At 32.6% G+C, this 15667-nt stretch overlaps 1 protein-coding gene across 1 annotated transcript; it reads right to left on the minus strand.

Moving 5' to 3' along the window:
* Positions 1 to 703: 703 nt before the first annotated feature.
* LOC129225194 (uncharacterized) lies at positions 704 to 14867 on the minus strand. Its single transcript, XM_054859762.1, has 5 exons — positions 14749 to 14867; positions 11060 to 11195; positions 9274 to 9416; positions 7224 to 7317; positions 704 to 935 (listed from the first exon to the last, which is right to left on the minus strand). The coding sequence occupies exons 1-5, from the start codon at positions 14780 to 14782 to the stop codon at positions 770 to 772; spliced, it is 573 nt and encodes a 190-aa protein (XP_054715737.1). The 5' UTR covers positions 14783 to 14867; the 3' UTR covers positions 704 to 769.
* Positions 14868 to 15667: the final 800 nt, after the last annotated feature.

Below are 15667 nucleotides of genomic sequence, written 5' to 3' on the forward strand. Positions count from 1 at the left end.
CTAAAAAGCACGAAACTGCAGTCCTCGGATGGAATAACTGAGCTGGTGGTGTATTTTAAGTATTTCTGCCTTAACCCTGGATTAGGGTGGTAACTTACTACAAAATCTGATATAAGTAGTTTTGTTGTTTATTAACAACCTCAATACATTAGAAATATTTCTACTTTCTAAATAAATTTATATACACTACGTTAGTTATAATTGTTTTATTCATATGAAAAAGCACCCCCCCCCCCCTCCCACGTCTTTTTGCCAGTGAATGATAAAAGCATTTCTACATTCCCATTGCGAAATTAAGTTCCGTGTGCCCCGTTGATCTAGAAATTTCTTAAGTGTGCCGCAAAGTAAAAAAGGTTGAGAAGCACTAAATTAGTGTATGTAAAACAATTTTCTCCTTACCTGATCCCCAATTAGAAATCAGTTCTAATTGTAGCTAAAACCCCTTCTTTAAAAATTTACAAAATCCTCACTAAATTAAAGTTATTGTAAAAGTTAGTGCACTTAAATAATGTAAACTAAAAGGAGTTAGTTAACCATAATTACTGGCTTTCTAATCGGAAAATTAATGAAAGTTGATCCATATCAAGTGAACTTATCTATTTTTTTTTTTTTTTTTTTTGGCTTGCAGGAATTTTTCCAAACCTAAACCCTTGTAGTATTTCCATGACTTCGTTGCAGTTGTTATTTGATTGAAATAAATGAGGGAAAAAAACATTGATTTTTTATTTATCAAGTACAAATACAAGTAGTCGGATAAAAACAAATACATTTAATCCTCCATATCTTCCAGATTTTTGAGGATCTGTTCACAAAATGATACGTTAATGCTTATTCGAGGGTGGTATAAGGTTCGGAAGACTTCGGCTGCCTTGTCTCCACACCCCTTCACTGCGTCTTCGATGCAGGTCTTGTAGTTATTCACAGCTGTAGAGCACCTATAGATTTAAGTTAAATAACAGTTCAATACCCTGCATTTGTTGAATAAATAATATCATTTCCATATCCATGCTGTGTTGAGAAACAAAACAAATGCGGAACTCCTGTCTGAGGGTTTTCATGTAGACAAACATAGGTTATAATTCTTCAAATATAATCCCAAAGTTATACTTCGATAAATTATGAAGAATATTTTTAATTGATAGCAAATAGTTAAACTGAAAAAGCTTCAGCTATGGTTTACATTAGAAAAGATACTTAAAAGTTTAAAGCAAATTAGATTGCTTTCTAGTTAAACATGTACACTGAAAAACAATAGTAGATCTTTCTGTAAATTTGAATAAATATTTTGTTTCGAAAAAATGTAATATAACGTAATGTTTAGCTTCTCCATTGAAGTATGTATTTATGTATTCAGTAAATTACCGGCCCATTAGCCAGGGCTAAAGCAGAAATACGTGAAATACACCGCCAGCTCAGTCATTTCCAGCCGAGGACTGCAGTTTCGTGCTTATTAGCACTCATCAGCCCGGCATAGGAAAGTGACTTCGGTTGGAGATGGAAAACCTCTTAAGGAATCCAAGAATGCGAAACAAGCTGGTAGCTAATATAGAATTAGCAGATCAGACGAGTGACCGGAGCAAGCGGCTGGAAATGACTGAGCTGGCGGTGTATTTCACGTATGTATTTATGTATTTAATTTTTTTTTCTTTTAGTTCAAGGATTACCTAATATTGCAGAAACTTAAAATAAATGCCAAATGTTAAGCCTAATATTAAGTAACTATAAAGTCGACCATCAAGGTATGACGGGTTAAAATTGCTTCTGCTCTGCTACGTTTGAACAAAGCCATTGCCTGTTTGCTGATATTTTGATAGTTGAAATTGTAACCCTAGCTCCATTGGATTAACCCTAAACTCCAGGAGGTAGCGTTCATTGTTGACAGTTTTTTCGTTTCTTCATTCCTCTGAAATGACACAGTCTTACTAGTAAAAAAGTTAATGTACCCTACGAGTTCAGCCTTGTTACAATAAAGCCTTTCCTTGAATATTAAACATAACCAAAACATAGTATCAAATTATCATGTTGTGGCACGAGTTTCATTGCAGAAACGCACGCGTTACTCGATCATAGGCTATTATATATATAAGGATTCTAAGAAGTTAAACACGAAGCAGTTTTTATTTAGGTTGGGTTAAATACATTCAGGTTTTAAGGGCTGCTTTCTACTTGATGATTAATTCGAGTTTCCAATTACCACAGATTTCACAAGGATTTTTCTCTTTAATAGCTCCTTTTAACCAAATAACTTATTATTTAATGAAAGGTTTAGTTGCAGAGATCCATATTACCAAGATTTTAGGGAAGAAATAATAATTTTGCTCTTTCTCAAAATTTTGAAGGACAAACCAAAAACATAATCCACTAAAAACAATAAATTCAAATTTGGCGCACAGGAAATATCTTATTAGCTCATGGAAATACGTTTCCAAGAGATTTAAACAGATACAGTGTATAAATCTTATTTGATATAACTTTTAAACTAAAAGGTACTGCAACGTACCAAAGTATTTCCTTTTCTTTCAGCCTAAACAAATATACTGTAATGCTTTACAATGTAATGAAACACTTAGTACAAAATATAAAATATACCTTTTTTTTATATTTTGGTAAGCATCTATCTTTTGATTTTTAAGCTAAACACGTTCACTGCTTAAAAATCGACTAAAGGAAAATATCAGAAAAGCAAAAAGAATATTTAATTCAAAAATGGATATGTTTCGAAGTAAAGCTATTACATATGGGTCATTCTCCAGAAGACGTAACTTTTGAACGCAAATATTTTTCAAGTTCAAAACCTTTTGTTTTCTTTTTTTTCTCATTCTTGCATGAAAGTGTTACCTACTAGAAGTAACCATAAGCAATGACCCATATGCTTTTCAAATACAATATTTAAAATGAAGAAGTTAAAACATTTACAGAATAAATTTTGTTTCACTCGATAAATCTTATTTCAAACATTTATTCTTTCATGGAAAACTTTATATCGATTACTGACTTTTATGATATACAATTAAAATGGAGTTTTATTCAATAAATTATAATTTAATCATTTCAAAGTAACTTATCGATTTACAAACAAGCCGAACACTTTTGACATCTGTTCGAGTAACTATAGTATAAAAGAAAAGTAGAAAAATAAGATAATCATAAAAGAAAATAAATATGGCATAAAGTAAGACAAAACAACGTTAGAAGAAGCACAAATTTGTAAATTACAGCAGACACGTGTTTCGGCGTTATAGGGAACGCCTTTTTCAATGCAAAAAATAATGAGCTTATGGATGAAAAGACATCCAACAAAATTGTCGGGAAAGTCTTCATTATTCAGGAAACAACTTATTACTTAACCTAATTTTGCATCAGAAAGCAAAAAAAAAAATTCCTGGTAGTGAAATAAATGATGAATAATTAATTATGAATTAAGAATTATGAATGATGAATTATTATCTAACATTAAATTTGTTTAAAAGACTGTATAAGATTAGAACATCGTTCCATGTTCTGAAACATAAATTAATTATTAAGAACCATGCATATGTTGTACCTTGGAACGTGTCCTAAGGTGCAAAATGTTTGGCTGTCTCAAGGTACAATCACCAAGTGGTTTAAGAAAAACCAAATAGATGATCAATCTAGATGCACTATCATTATTTTCTCATAAGCAAAATATTTAAAGTACTTCTGTTTTATAACTAAATAAAATTCAGTTGATTAAATTTACAAATACAAAGACAGAAAATAAAATAAAAATGAAGAAAATATTTACTTTGGAGTCATGAAATTTTCTGTCACAAAATCGTCAATTTTATTTTTTTTAATCAGTCTTGCACAAACAAAGCAAATTCATTTGAAAAAAAAGACTCTCAGATTTGAACATAATTTCCTTTTATTTCTATCCTTATTTAAAGAAACATTTTCACAACGTTAGTACACTTAGTTGCACACACAAAGTTATAGTACACCTGTCCTAGTTCTGAGAAGGTTTAGACGATTTTCAACTTCGCTCCAAGGTACTAGGAAAGCTAAAATTTTGGTTGAGTATTTTACCATAACTTAAAAATATATATAGGAATCGGTAATATATGTGAAAAACAAAGTTATATAGGATTCGACTGCAAAACCCCTTCACGGCGCCCCAGGAAGTTTTTTCTTAAACAGTCATTCTTCCAAGTTTATTTTCAGTTTTTGATCTGGTCATGTTTCCATTCTTATCATGTCTATTTGGATCTGATCATGTGTGTCATTTTTTATGTTCAACTTTCAATTATTAACTATACATGCATTCAGCTAATATTGTACTGGGAAAGAAAAATGTAATAAGACAAGGATCTAATTGTAAAAAAAGAATTAAAAAAAAAAGACAAATATATCTAAATCTTAAATAGCATTTTGTTTTAATATTCTTTTTATCAGTGCAAAAATTTAGACTCACTCTGAAAACTTTGAAAAAAAATGAAAATCAATTGAGGTAATGAGAGGAAAAGGGATGTATGTACCTAGGTAGCAAAATTAAAAATTTGGAGATAACCAGTACAAATAGTAGAGGAACTTCTTCTTGGTGTTGGAGCGAGAGATATTACTTGTAGCTCTGTTGCGCAACTCTGTACAGCATTATTTAGAAAACAATTTCAATTAAAGCATACGAAGGATCTGAACTTCAAACGGTTTTGCTCAAAACTTGAAAAAATCTACTTACATCCCTTCTCTCCCCATTGCCTCAATTGATGAGAAGTTTTCAAAAGTGTCTCTTTTTATCAGCAGAACTATGTTTCACTATATTTGCGTGATGGAAACAATTTTGTGTAGTAAAAGTACCGAGAAAAATGTGAAATATCCATTTGCGCCAAAAAAAAGACATCAATTATCTCTGGATCTTCTTTTATAACATGAACAGTACAATACATTTACATAGAAAATTTTTGATAAAATAGAAAGAGAATAAAAAGTAGTAATTTAAAAGTATTCTTAGTTTCCAAATCAGGAAAAAACATGAATTTTCAAAACCGATTAAGTAATCAAATAAATAATTGGAAACATACTTAATAATCCTTCCGTCTCTTTACAAATTTATTATAATCAGGGCCACTACCGCAGCCGAAATTTTCTTCTGGAGGGGAGTGACTCAGCAATGTTTTTATATGCGAATAAATTCTGTCCGCAAAGAGTTGACCCATGGCTCCGCTTCTTTCAGGATAGTGCACTTTCTTGAAGGGGTGATATGGAGAAAAAAGTTTGAACGGAATTTGCAAGTGCGTTATTGATTCTAGAGCTTTAATACGTTACCTTGGAATTTAAAAAATAGCCAATTGGGTAAAGTATCTTAATTTTGTGCGGTCAAAGCAGATGTCTTATTGAACAGATCATATCCTACGTAAGTGAGTGGGCATGATTTTACTTCTTTCGGAAGCCATTGGTCAGATATAGCAACTCCTTCTATAATTAATTTCAATTGAAAATTGACGAGAGTAGGGTTGCAATAAAGAATGCAAAGCTTGTGATTTTTACATTTTCGCCAATTTGATGCAGTTATTGCTGCAACTTAAGCCTTTCAGGTCTAAATAATCACATAACAAAAATATACTTGAAGTATTTGGTTTTTATTTTTTTCTTATCGCCAAAATGTTGCTTAACTCCAGAATATGGCACGCGTCCTTTCTTCTTTCTCTGCCTATTTTAAGGAATTGACTCGTTTTCTCAAAGGACTGACAAGGGTCATTTGTTCACAGTGGGACTACGCAATGTATACATGCTAGGATTTCTAGAATTGTCAATATCACTTAAAGTCAGTGTTTTGAAGGAGGAGGAGCTAGTAGTCCGCGGGAGCTCAGTTCTTGTACTTCTTTTCAGTTTTGTGTTAAATCTACACATCTGGTGAAAGTTACACTATTTAGTTAGGAAAATACTGTCAGGATCCATCCTGTTTTGTGATCTGCGTAAATTCGTGGGAATAATTATTTAAAGCATTATTCATAACTACAGAAAGCTTAAAAGGTGCTGATGAGACAATGATTTAATTTGAAATTTTTACTTTGAAACATCTACAACAGGCTGTTCCGCTTTAACCTGCAAAACCTCTATTTTCGCAACCGCTAGTTCTAGATGCATACTTCCAATTGCAAAAATCAGATGCAGAGTTAAGATGGTGAAAGTTTGAAGCGAAAATAAAAATGAATCAAAAATACAAAATTTAACTTTTTATACGGACCCTAGGTCCTTTAACTTATATTTAGGGAAACAATCTCCATTGAAAGATATTACTAACACAAAAAAAAAAAAAAAAAATTGACCTGTGCGACCAAAATTCAAAGTGCGAATTCAAGTGCGAATTGTGCGACCAAAACTCAAGAAAATATTCGAGTTCAAAGTTTTAAGGGACCATATAGAAGATACGATTAGAACTTATCGCCCTTCGCTCCGGAAGAATAACGGGTTGTCGAAGTAAAAAAACAAAGTATTCATACTTTTCTTTGCTTTTCAAAAATTAATTCCAAATGCTATGCCATGTTACGAAAAAACACACTACAAAACCTCAATCAATTTTAAGAACCACACCCTGCACACATAAAATTTTAAACCCTTGTTAGCTGTTAGATTTTCCCCCAAAAAGTGTTATTGACGGCGCTGGAAAAACGGTGTAAGTCACAAAACGTTGTGACTCGGTGAATATTGGTAGTACTATATGTCAAACTTTTTGTGTTTGAATAATTTTTCAACGGAGATTATTTTCCTGAATATAAGTTAGGAGTCCTATGGCACGTATAAAAAGTTAAATTTTGTATTTCTTGACTCACTTTTGTTTTTGCTTCAAACTTTCAATATCTTAACCCTGCATCTGATTTGGAACTTTTTTGCAGTTGGAAGTATGCATCTAGAACTAACGGTTGCGAAGATAGAGGTCTTGCAGGTTAAAACGGAACACCCTGTATATGATTACTCTTACACGCCGATGTTGAAAGGCTATTAGTCCAAAATTGAATGTTATTTTTCAGTGCCTCTAATTGAATTCGATTGATTCTACTTTCTTAATTTTTGTCTATAGGATAAGTAACAGACTAAGGAATATTTGCTTCAAAAAGTTGTTTTTTCATTTTTTTACGTGGAAGACTTTAAATTAGTTTTAGCACATTCAAATAAGATTTAAAAACTAAGAAATCGTATATTAGTTTATCTCTTATGAATTCTGAAATCACAAAATATTCCTAATAAAGTGAAAATTAACTTACTGGAAACCCTCTACGAACATATCCATGTGATCTAAACAACCTTCTTTTGCTGCCAAAATTTTATCATTCACGCAGGAAACATGTTCCAAATACTCTGAAAAAACAAGAATATTGCAAATAATAGTTAGTAACTTTTGAGAAATTGGATGGAAAGTTACGCAGAAGCATCTATAGCAAAAAAACTATATATACAGTCCAAATATGTTAAATCTTTGTTTCATTGCACAAATTTTATGAAGAGCACTAGCTACGTCGCCCGGCTTTGCTCGGTCCACCTCAGAAATAAAAGTTATGTCAAGGGACGCGTGTTCAACACTCATGCTTGATCCCAAAAAAAACAGCAAAATTTTGCTGCAGATTGCGGAAAAATACCCAAAAAGTAAACATTTTGAATCCCCCGATTACAGGAAAACCCTTTAAAACAAAAGTAAGAATTTTACTTGTTCATATTCGAGAAAAATAATGGCAACAGATCTTTCGTCTCAATATCGTTTTCTTCATGCTATAAATTTTAATAAAAGCGTTGTTGCGAAAAGTTGAGATGAAGCACTGAATAATCATTTGAATGGAGAAAAGCCTTCGAAAAATAGGGATTTTATGTCGAGATCTAAGTGTCATAATTAATAGTTTTTAATTGATATATCCGCTAATTATTATCGGAGGATTATGGTAAATAGGCAAACCTAAAGACGGGAAAATTAGGAATCTATCGATACCTGGCTCGATGGTCAGATCATTGGCGTTCAGGAGAAGTAACTTGGACATACCTACATACATAGGTACATACATAGATACATACGCTCAGTTTTTAATTATATAAGAGGGAATCTACTTACATGTAATGCAATTAAATTTAAAATATTTCCAGATAATGTTTAAATACTAAATTTTGCTCATTATTGGACGTATCTTATGAGATACGTTCATTAGAGACGTGGCAATTATCTGCATTTTTTAGGGTTGACCTAGAATATTTTTTAAATAACCGCACAGGTCAGTTACTGGAAAAAAAAAAAAACTTTTTCTGAAGAATTTTTTTTTTTTCACTTCCGTTTTGAGAAAAAAAAAGTTTATTACTTGACCGTTCTGGTCAATCACTGGCATGGATAATGTTTTAGAAATCCATTATTGACCACACTTTAATCCTAGAATAAATAATTAGTATTTAATAAACGGAAGTTTTTATGTACTTGGAACAAGCAGGGATTATCAGCATTTCTTATAGAAATGGACCTGTAGAATAAAGTTTAACCTGTAGAAATACGATTAAACGTTTCATCTCATAAACATTCTCACTAGTAAGAAAAATGATGTTCTTGAAATTTTCTCGATGGCTTTGTAAATGTGCAGTCCCTAACCTCCAATCGAAAAAACTTACTTACAATTTTCAATTTTAAGGAAGCATTTAATGAGATGCTATAGTTCTAGCAATTAGATACAGAATGTTTACTAATTTTTTCTCGTTTGGTACATTTTTGTGCTCCAGTGGTCAATTACTGGCTGGCGGTAAATTACTGACGGCTCACCCTATTAATCGAAAAAGAAAATACAATTTGGTTTTGTAAACATAAAAAATAAGAATCTCATCAAATGACAAATAAAGAACCCTGCTACAAAGACGCAATATTGCTTATTAAAGGCTCTTAATTCAAGAAGCTCCATTGTACGAACCAACTTATTTCAAATATTCGAGTATTTGTTAAATAATAAAATCAAATAAAAACGGTCTTACTTCCATCAAATATTAGATATTATTTGATAAGATTGCCTTCGCCAGTAAATTCATTCACTTTAAAAATAAGTTTTATATCCATACTTTAAAAAAAAAAGTTTCAGATTCTTACTTTAAAAAATAAGTTTCAACTTTAAAAAATAAAGTTTTAATTTTTTTTCATTAAAAAATAAATTATAAATCTTTACTTTAAAAAATGAGTTTATAAGTTTTAAATCCTTACTTTAAAAAATAAATTTATACGTTTTAGAGCTTTACTTTAAAAAAATAAGATTATAAGTTTTAAATGCTTTAAAAAATAAGCTAATCAATACATACCCGCTCTGAATGAGTTTGATGTGTCACATAACTTCTTGAAAACGGCTTTATGTCCCTTCATACCTTCGAGGTAGTTTGCATATCTTGAGCTCGGACATCGGTCGACGAATGCAAGAGCACAGTCCAGTAACGAAAAGGCTTTGCTAAAAAAACGTATTGTTAAGTTAATGTAATTTTTACTCAAAATTTTAGTATAATCTTATGACAAATAAACCACAAATAATAGTATAAATGTGACACCGCATACTCCCAGTTCACATTGGAAGCACGTTTGGAACACTTTTATTCTGAAAAATTATTCTACAGTTGGAGCAAACCTAAACTGGTACCATTGTGAAGGCTACGCAGATTCTAACCACATTATTACGATGCTGCTAAATTAGGATTGCCCCAACTATAATTGCCTGCATGTGCACTAATGTATTCCAAAATGTATTCCAAATGTCCTACGTTTAAAATATAAAAAAAAAGAAAAAGTGCACTGACATGTGCTCCAAATATGTTTCGAATGTATCCACATTTGTATACTGATCTTTTTTTTTTTTTTTTTTTTTTTTTTTTTGAGCAATCACGATTGCTTATTGTTCTCATTTATTTTATTTTCCACCGCCACCCTCTGCAGCATTACCGTCGACCGGGTCCTCACGATGCTGCTCCTCAAGCAAAAACCGTCTCCAGGTTGCGTCCATACCCTACACACACGCGCATACACGCACACACACACACACACACACAAACACCTACACACACATACACACAACTACACACACATTCATGCCTGCACACAAACACATATGCCTACACACATACACATACCCCCCCCCCCCCTCACACACACAAATTCATATACACAACTACCCACACACTTATGCCAGCACACAGACACAAACACATATGCCTACACACATACACATACCCCCTACACACAGACACACATACCCCCCACACACAAACACACACGCCTACATACACACACACCCTCGTGATTGCGAAAAACATAATTTGAATTCAAGAGGTCAAAATTCAATTTTTTTTTTTTTTAAATTTTTTGGAGCAATCACGATTGCTTATTTTTCTCACTTGATTGTTTTTGGCGTGCTATCATTTTATTTTCCCACTGCCACCCTCCGCTCCATCACCGCCGACCGGCTCCTCCGGATGCTGCCCCTATAGCGAAAGCCGTCTCCAGGTTGCATCCATGTCCTACACACACGCGCATACATACACAACTACACACACACACACGCGCACACAAACACACACACATACATACAGACACCTACACATACACACACACAAAAACATACACACAACTACCCACACATTCATGCCTGCACACAGACACGAACGCATATGTCTACACACACACATACACATACCCCACCCCCCACACGTTCGTACACACAACTACCCACACACTTATGCTAGCACACAAATACAAACACACATGCCTATACACATACACATACCCTACACACAAACACACATACCCCCACACACAAACACATACGCCTACATACACACACTCGTGATTGCGAAAAACATAATTTGAATGCAAAATGTCAAAATTCAAATTAATTTTTTTTTTTTTTTTTTTTTTTTTTTTTTTTTTTGCGTACAAATAAATTTCAGCATCCTCCTATAATCTCTCAATATGATGCCACAACTAGAAATTTTGTTTGTTTCAAGGAATCGGTGTCAGGAATGCCGTCAAAAAGGATGGCCTTTCCTGGTCAAAGCCCGTCCGTTTCCCATCAAAATTAAAATAAAAAAATAAGCAACTTACGAACAAAACTTCGTTAAATGATCCTCATCATGTGGAAAGGTTTCTTCAAGGTGCAGAAAATCGAAATCACCATCATTGGTAATGCATTTGTTGGCTTCTTCATCAGTACAAGTTGTAGCGAATGCACATCCGAAAACTAAAATTTTAAAATAATACTAGTTATACGCTGAATGTAAATAAAGGCTGAATGTAATTATTAGAGAAAAGAATAATGTGGAACCCCAAAGACGTTACGGATCTCCGTGTACCTTAGCGGTAAGTAACCAGTAGTTAAGAGTAACTTTCTTATGGCCATATTCATTTGTCGATTTAAACTTGAGCCAGACATCACCGTGGATGGAAGCCTTCTTCGACAAATCAGAACCCTTCTATTCGGGGCTCGAATGCCTGCTTAACTCGGCTGTTGAATGCGACCAATAATCTGTAGCTTAAAACCTTAGTGAGGTGGGAAGGTATGGTTTTCTGAGTTTGTTTAGAATAGAAAGTGTCTCATACCGTCAATTTTCTAAAACTTTTAAGAAAATCCAAAACTATGATTTTCGCACAATCAACAAAAAACGGTAGATTTCTAATTTCTAACCGTAAATATGTTGCTCTGTCTTTTGTTTTTCTTTTGCTACGTCGGATCCAGTATACCAATGTCACAAAGGAAGAACGGAAATATAGTCAAGGCCCAACTTACGCGAGGGATGTGTTCCAAGACTCCTCGCGTACGTCAAATTTTTGCGTTGTAAAAAAATACACGTATACAATTTTTTTAGAAACATATCGAATTCTTCTAGATACTGTTAAAAACCCTTAAACTGTTTGCTTCAAAACATTCCTAAACTACACATTACAATTTCTTACATAAAGAACTGAACTTTTACTGTTTTTAAAAAATAAAAAAAGCCGTTTTATTTAACATAAAATAATTAAAGATGCACAAAATGAATGATCAATGGGAGAGAAAGACATAAAATAAAACAACACGGCACGCACAGTATGTAGCAATAAGTTAATTCTGCACTATAATAGTACTGTGCAATAGATTTAGTAATACTATTCATGAGTTGAAAAATAAAGATGATGATGATTTATGCTCTATGATCAGATCGTTACTCTTTTTTAATATATTTTTTAATGCGATTGCTTCGCATTTTCTCTTATAACGTTTCCATTTATGGCAACAGCCTCTCTTTCTGACCTCTTTAATCCACAGTACAAGAGCAGTTTCCATTTTCATAATACTATTTACTTTGCTTACACTACTCCGCAAGCTTAAATATTGAAACAAAGTGCTGAACTTTTACGAATATCTTTTTGTTTTAATTTTTAATTGTACGTATGGAAGATTCACTCAGATTTATTGTCGTGCTACCGTCGATGTTTTGTATAGTTGTTTAAGCATATCGAAAAGCTTAACCTTTTCTCTTTTTCCTTTTTTTTTTTTTTTTTTTTTAGCACAAACTTCCTTTTTTCTCCCATTTTTAAACTTTAGATGAAACAGTGCACTAAGGTGTCATTATATTTCATCAACTTAGTAATTAAAATGAAAAAAATGAAAGATGCTGAGTGGTTATTTGTTGCAATAACGGTGCGATGCGTGGACTAGTTTGGTAGGAGAACTTTTGCTGTCAGTGACGCTAAATTGGTGTAAAAACATTCACGAAATCAATATTTAGTAGCCAATAACGAAACAGATACTTTTTTTGAAAAAAATCGTGTAGTCGATGAGGAATTCGCATTAACACTAAACTTCGTTTAGTTCGTCCTTTCCGGTAAGTCGAATCAAGTAGTAGCAGGAGTCGACAGTACTTCAGTCACTAGGAAGACATTCATCCAGTTTCAACAGAAGCCAATATGAAATTTAAAACATTCATTTGATTAAACGGGGCGCATTATCTCGAGATTTTATAGGAATTGGAAAAGTTGCAAAGCGCAAAGTTGCAGCAAAGGAATAACCAAGCAAACAGCCAGAAAGAAACTGAAATTTGGCATTGGTAAAACATCAAATTACGGTTATGCTGCAATTCTCACAGAATCAAAACAGGATGTTTTTCATCTACATGTTAATGAACAAGCACAATCAGTGTCATTGAGGCAGTGAGAAGCAAATGGACATTTTTAAGTTTTGAGTAAAATGCGTTTAAGGATAACATCCTAGGTAGGCTTTCATTGAAATTTTTTTCTAAATCATGCTGTCTAGCAGCAACTACCAGGGCTACTAGTACCATCTCTTGCCCCAAGACAGGGGAGAGGTTCACTTACCATGTAAGTACTGGTCATCTCCAAATTTTTAATTTTGGAGATAACTTACATCCCTTTTCTTCTCACTGCCTTATGAACTAATTAAGTCAGCCCTCTTTTCTGTATTTCCTGATCAATCTGAGATTAGTAACAACAGAAATAACAACTTATTTATTTTATGATGTTAAGTTTTCAAAACACAGAAGTTATGATTACGTCTGATAATTTTTAGTCCCTTGTGGGTCCAGGTAACTACGTATACGAACGTCTTGAACGCTATGGAAGAGTCCACCACTTCTCCCACACCATATGCAAATCTCAAAATTTTATTTTAAAAGGTAGGAAGTTTTTGGGAATACGTTCATGTTGTGTTCTGGAACCCAGCACATGAAGGTTTGAATATCCCAAATGTTCTGGGATGATTTCTAACAGTTATATGGGAAACATTGTTTTTTATTTAATTATATTTTCTTAGTTTAAAAAAGAAATGTATTTGATTACTATTGATTCCTACTGATGTTCTATTGCAAAACACGATGACAAATAAAACAAAATAATACAAAAAAAGTAATGAATTTTATATTAGCCAAACTACAAAGCAGGGACACTGTTCTCATTTTGCTTTTGATTTTTTTTATTTATTTTTATAAAATTTAGCACTAAATTGTCCGTAAATGCAGCAATCACAAATTTGAAACTGATGGTGCTAAATATTTATATTAAGTTAGTAATAGTGATGGGATATATTTTTAGTACGCTGGATAAGTAAGTCGAAAATAAACACAGTTATTTAGCAGCACTCGTTCAACTGTATGGTTAAACCTAAATTTAACCATACCAAGTTAACCATAACCAAGTTATGATATAAAAATACAGTGAAGAAAACACAATTGGGTAGTTAAGAAAGATCAAATAAATCTATAACTTAATTACGGCGAAAATTAAACATTTGTTTTTTCACACAACTTAAAGTTGAATAATTACCTTCGTGCTTGAAAAGTAAAACAAGAAAAAGCTACGTTTAATTGCACAAAAATTGCAGATTACAGCATAAAAGGGTTTCGGGGTTACATAAAACTCTTTTTTTTCATTACAAAATAAGTGAGCTAATAGATGAAAAGACATCCGGCGAAAGCTAAAGCTTCTTAGGTCAAATGTCTTTTAATCCATAAACTAACTTATTTTGCATTTATATACGGGCCTCTTGCATTCCTAAAACTCGTGTATGCAGCAATCTGCAAATTTCGTGCAATAAAACGTAGTTTTTTCTTGTTTTACATGAGTGTATTTATTCTTTTTAATAAACTAAAAATGTAGTTTAATAACTTAAACAAAAAATGGATAAATGCATTCATATCATGCTGCTTACTATTAGAATTTTTGCTTCAAATTAAACATGAAAATGAAAATTGTATGAGCATTTACACTTATCTAATTAAAAGCTAAAAAGAAACTCCTACCGGTGAACAAAAGAATAAACATATTTACAGCCATCTTCAAACAATGCTTCGTGAACAATAATCAATCATATAACTCTCCTACGGCCGAAAAATTTGATGTCTATCAAAAAACCTTACGCTTATAATTCTTATCAGTCAATATGTATCTTATCATATGCGAGATAATAGTAGCTTTTATTTGAGAAATCACAAAGCATTTGTTGTGCTCCCATTGAAATCCCATTGAAATTCCATCAATAAAGCAGATACGATTGTAGATATTAAGTATGACATTTATGCATCGCAAAGAAAGAATTCTTTTGCAAACGGTAACAGTTCTGATACGTATTTTCGAATAAAAATATTCAAAAACTTTTAAAACTTCTTTTAAAGCTTTCACATTTTATAGTGTGGCTCCCATGACTTGATGCTCGACCTTAGAAGAGATTTTTTTGTTTATTTATTCCTTAATATTGTGCTTATTACTTTAAAATGGCTGGCATTCGTAAAAAACCACAAACACCATTCGAAATTTGAATTTTTTCCTCAAATTAGCGGTAAATTGGTTTGAAATGTCTCTAAATTAGTTAGTTTATTCCATTCTATAGTTAAGTGCTTGATAAAATGCTTTAAAGTAAAGAATCGGACCGAAAACAAGGTAAGAAAAGGCCAACCGGCAAAGTTGACAAAGCGTGGTCGGAGATTAACAGTTAAAAAATTTCAGAAAAATACACATTTGAGTGCTGCAAAAAGTTTCTGTATGGTTAAATGAATATTTTTACATTTAATTTTCACCTAAAATTGTTCGCCAAGTTCTTTTATTAACTGGATTGAAAGGGACCTCCTCCTGCAGAATTTTTCCTGGCAGTGCGAAAAACAGAAAGCTTACGCTTTTCTACGCAAAATCAATGATAAATAAGTTCAAAACGTTTTGGAATTA

Source organism: Uloborus diversus, chromosome 6, assembly GCF_026930045.1.
Source record: "Uloborus diversus isolate 005 chromosome 6, Udiv.v.3.1, whole genome shotgun sequence".
Lineage (NCBI taxonomy): Eukaryota > Metazoa > Arthropoda > Arachnida > Araneae > Uloboridae > Uloborus > Uloborus diversus.

Bases quoted from the DNA above. Each gene is read 5' to 3' on its own strand.
- LOC129225194 (XM_054859762.1), bottom strand. From the start codon at position 14,782: ATGGCTGTAAATATGTTTATTCTTTTGTTCACCG. The intron at 7,318-9,273 runs GTATGTATTGAT...TTGTTTTTTCAG, and splicing joins ATCAAACTCATTCAGAGCGG to AGTATTTGGAACATGTTTCC. The intron at 936-7,223 runs GTAAGTTAATTT...TTAAATCTATAG, and splicing joins ATGTTCGTAGAGGGTTTCCA to GTGCTCTACAGCTGTGAATA.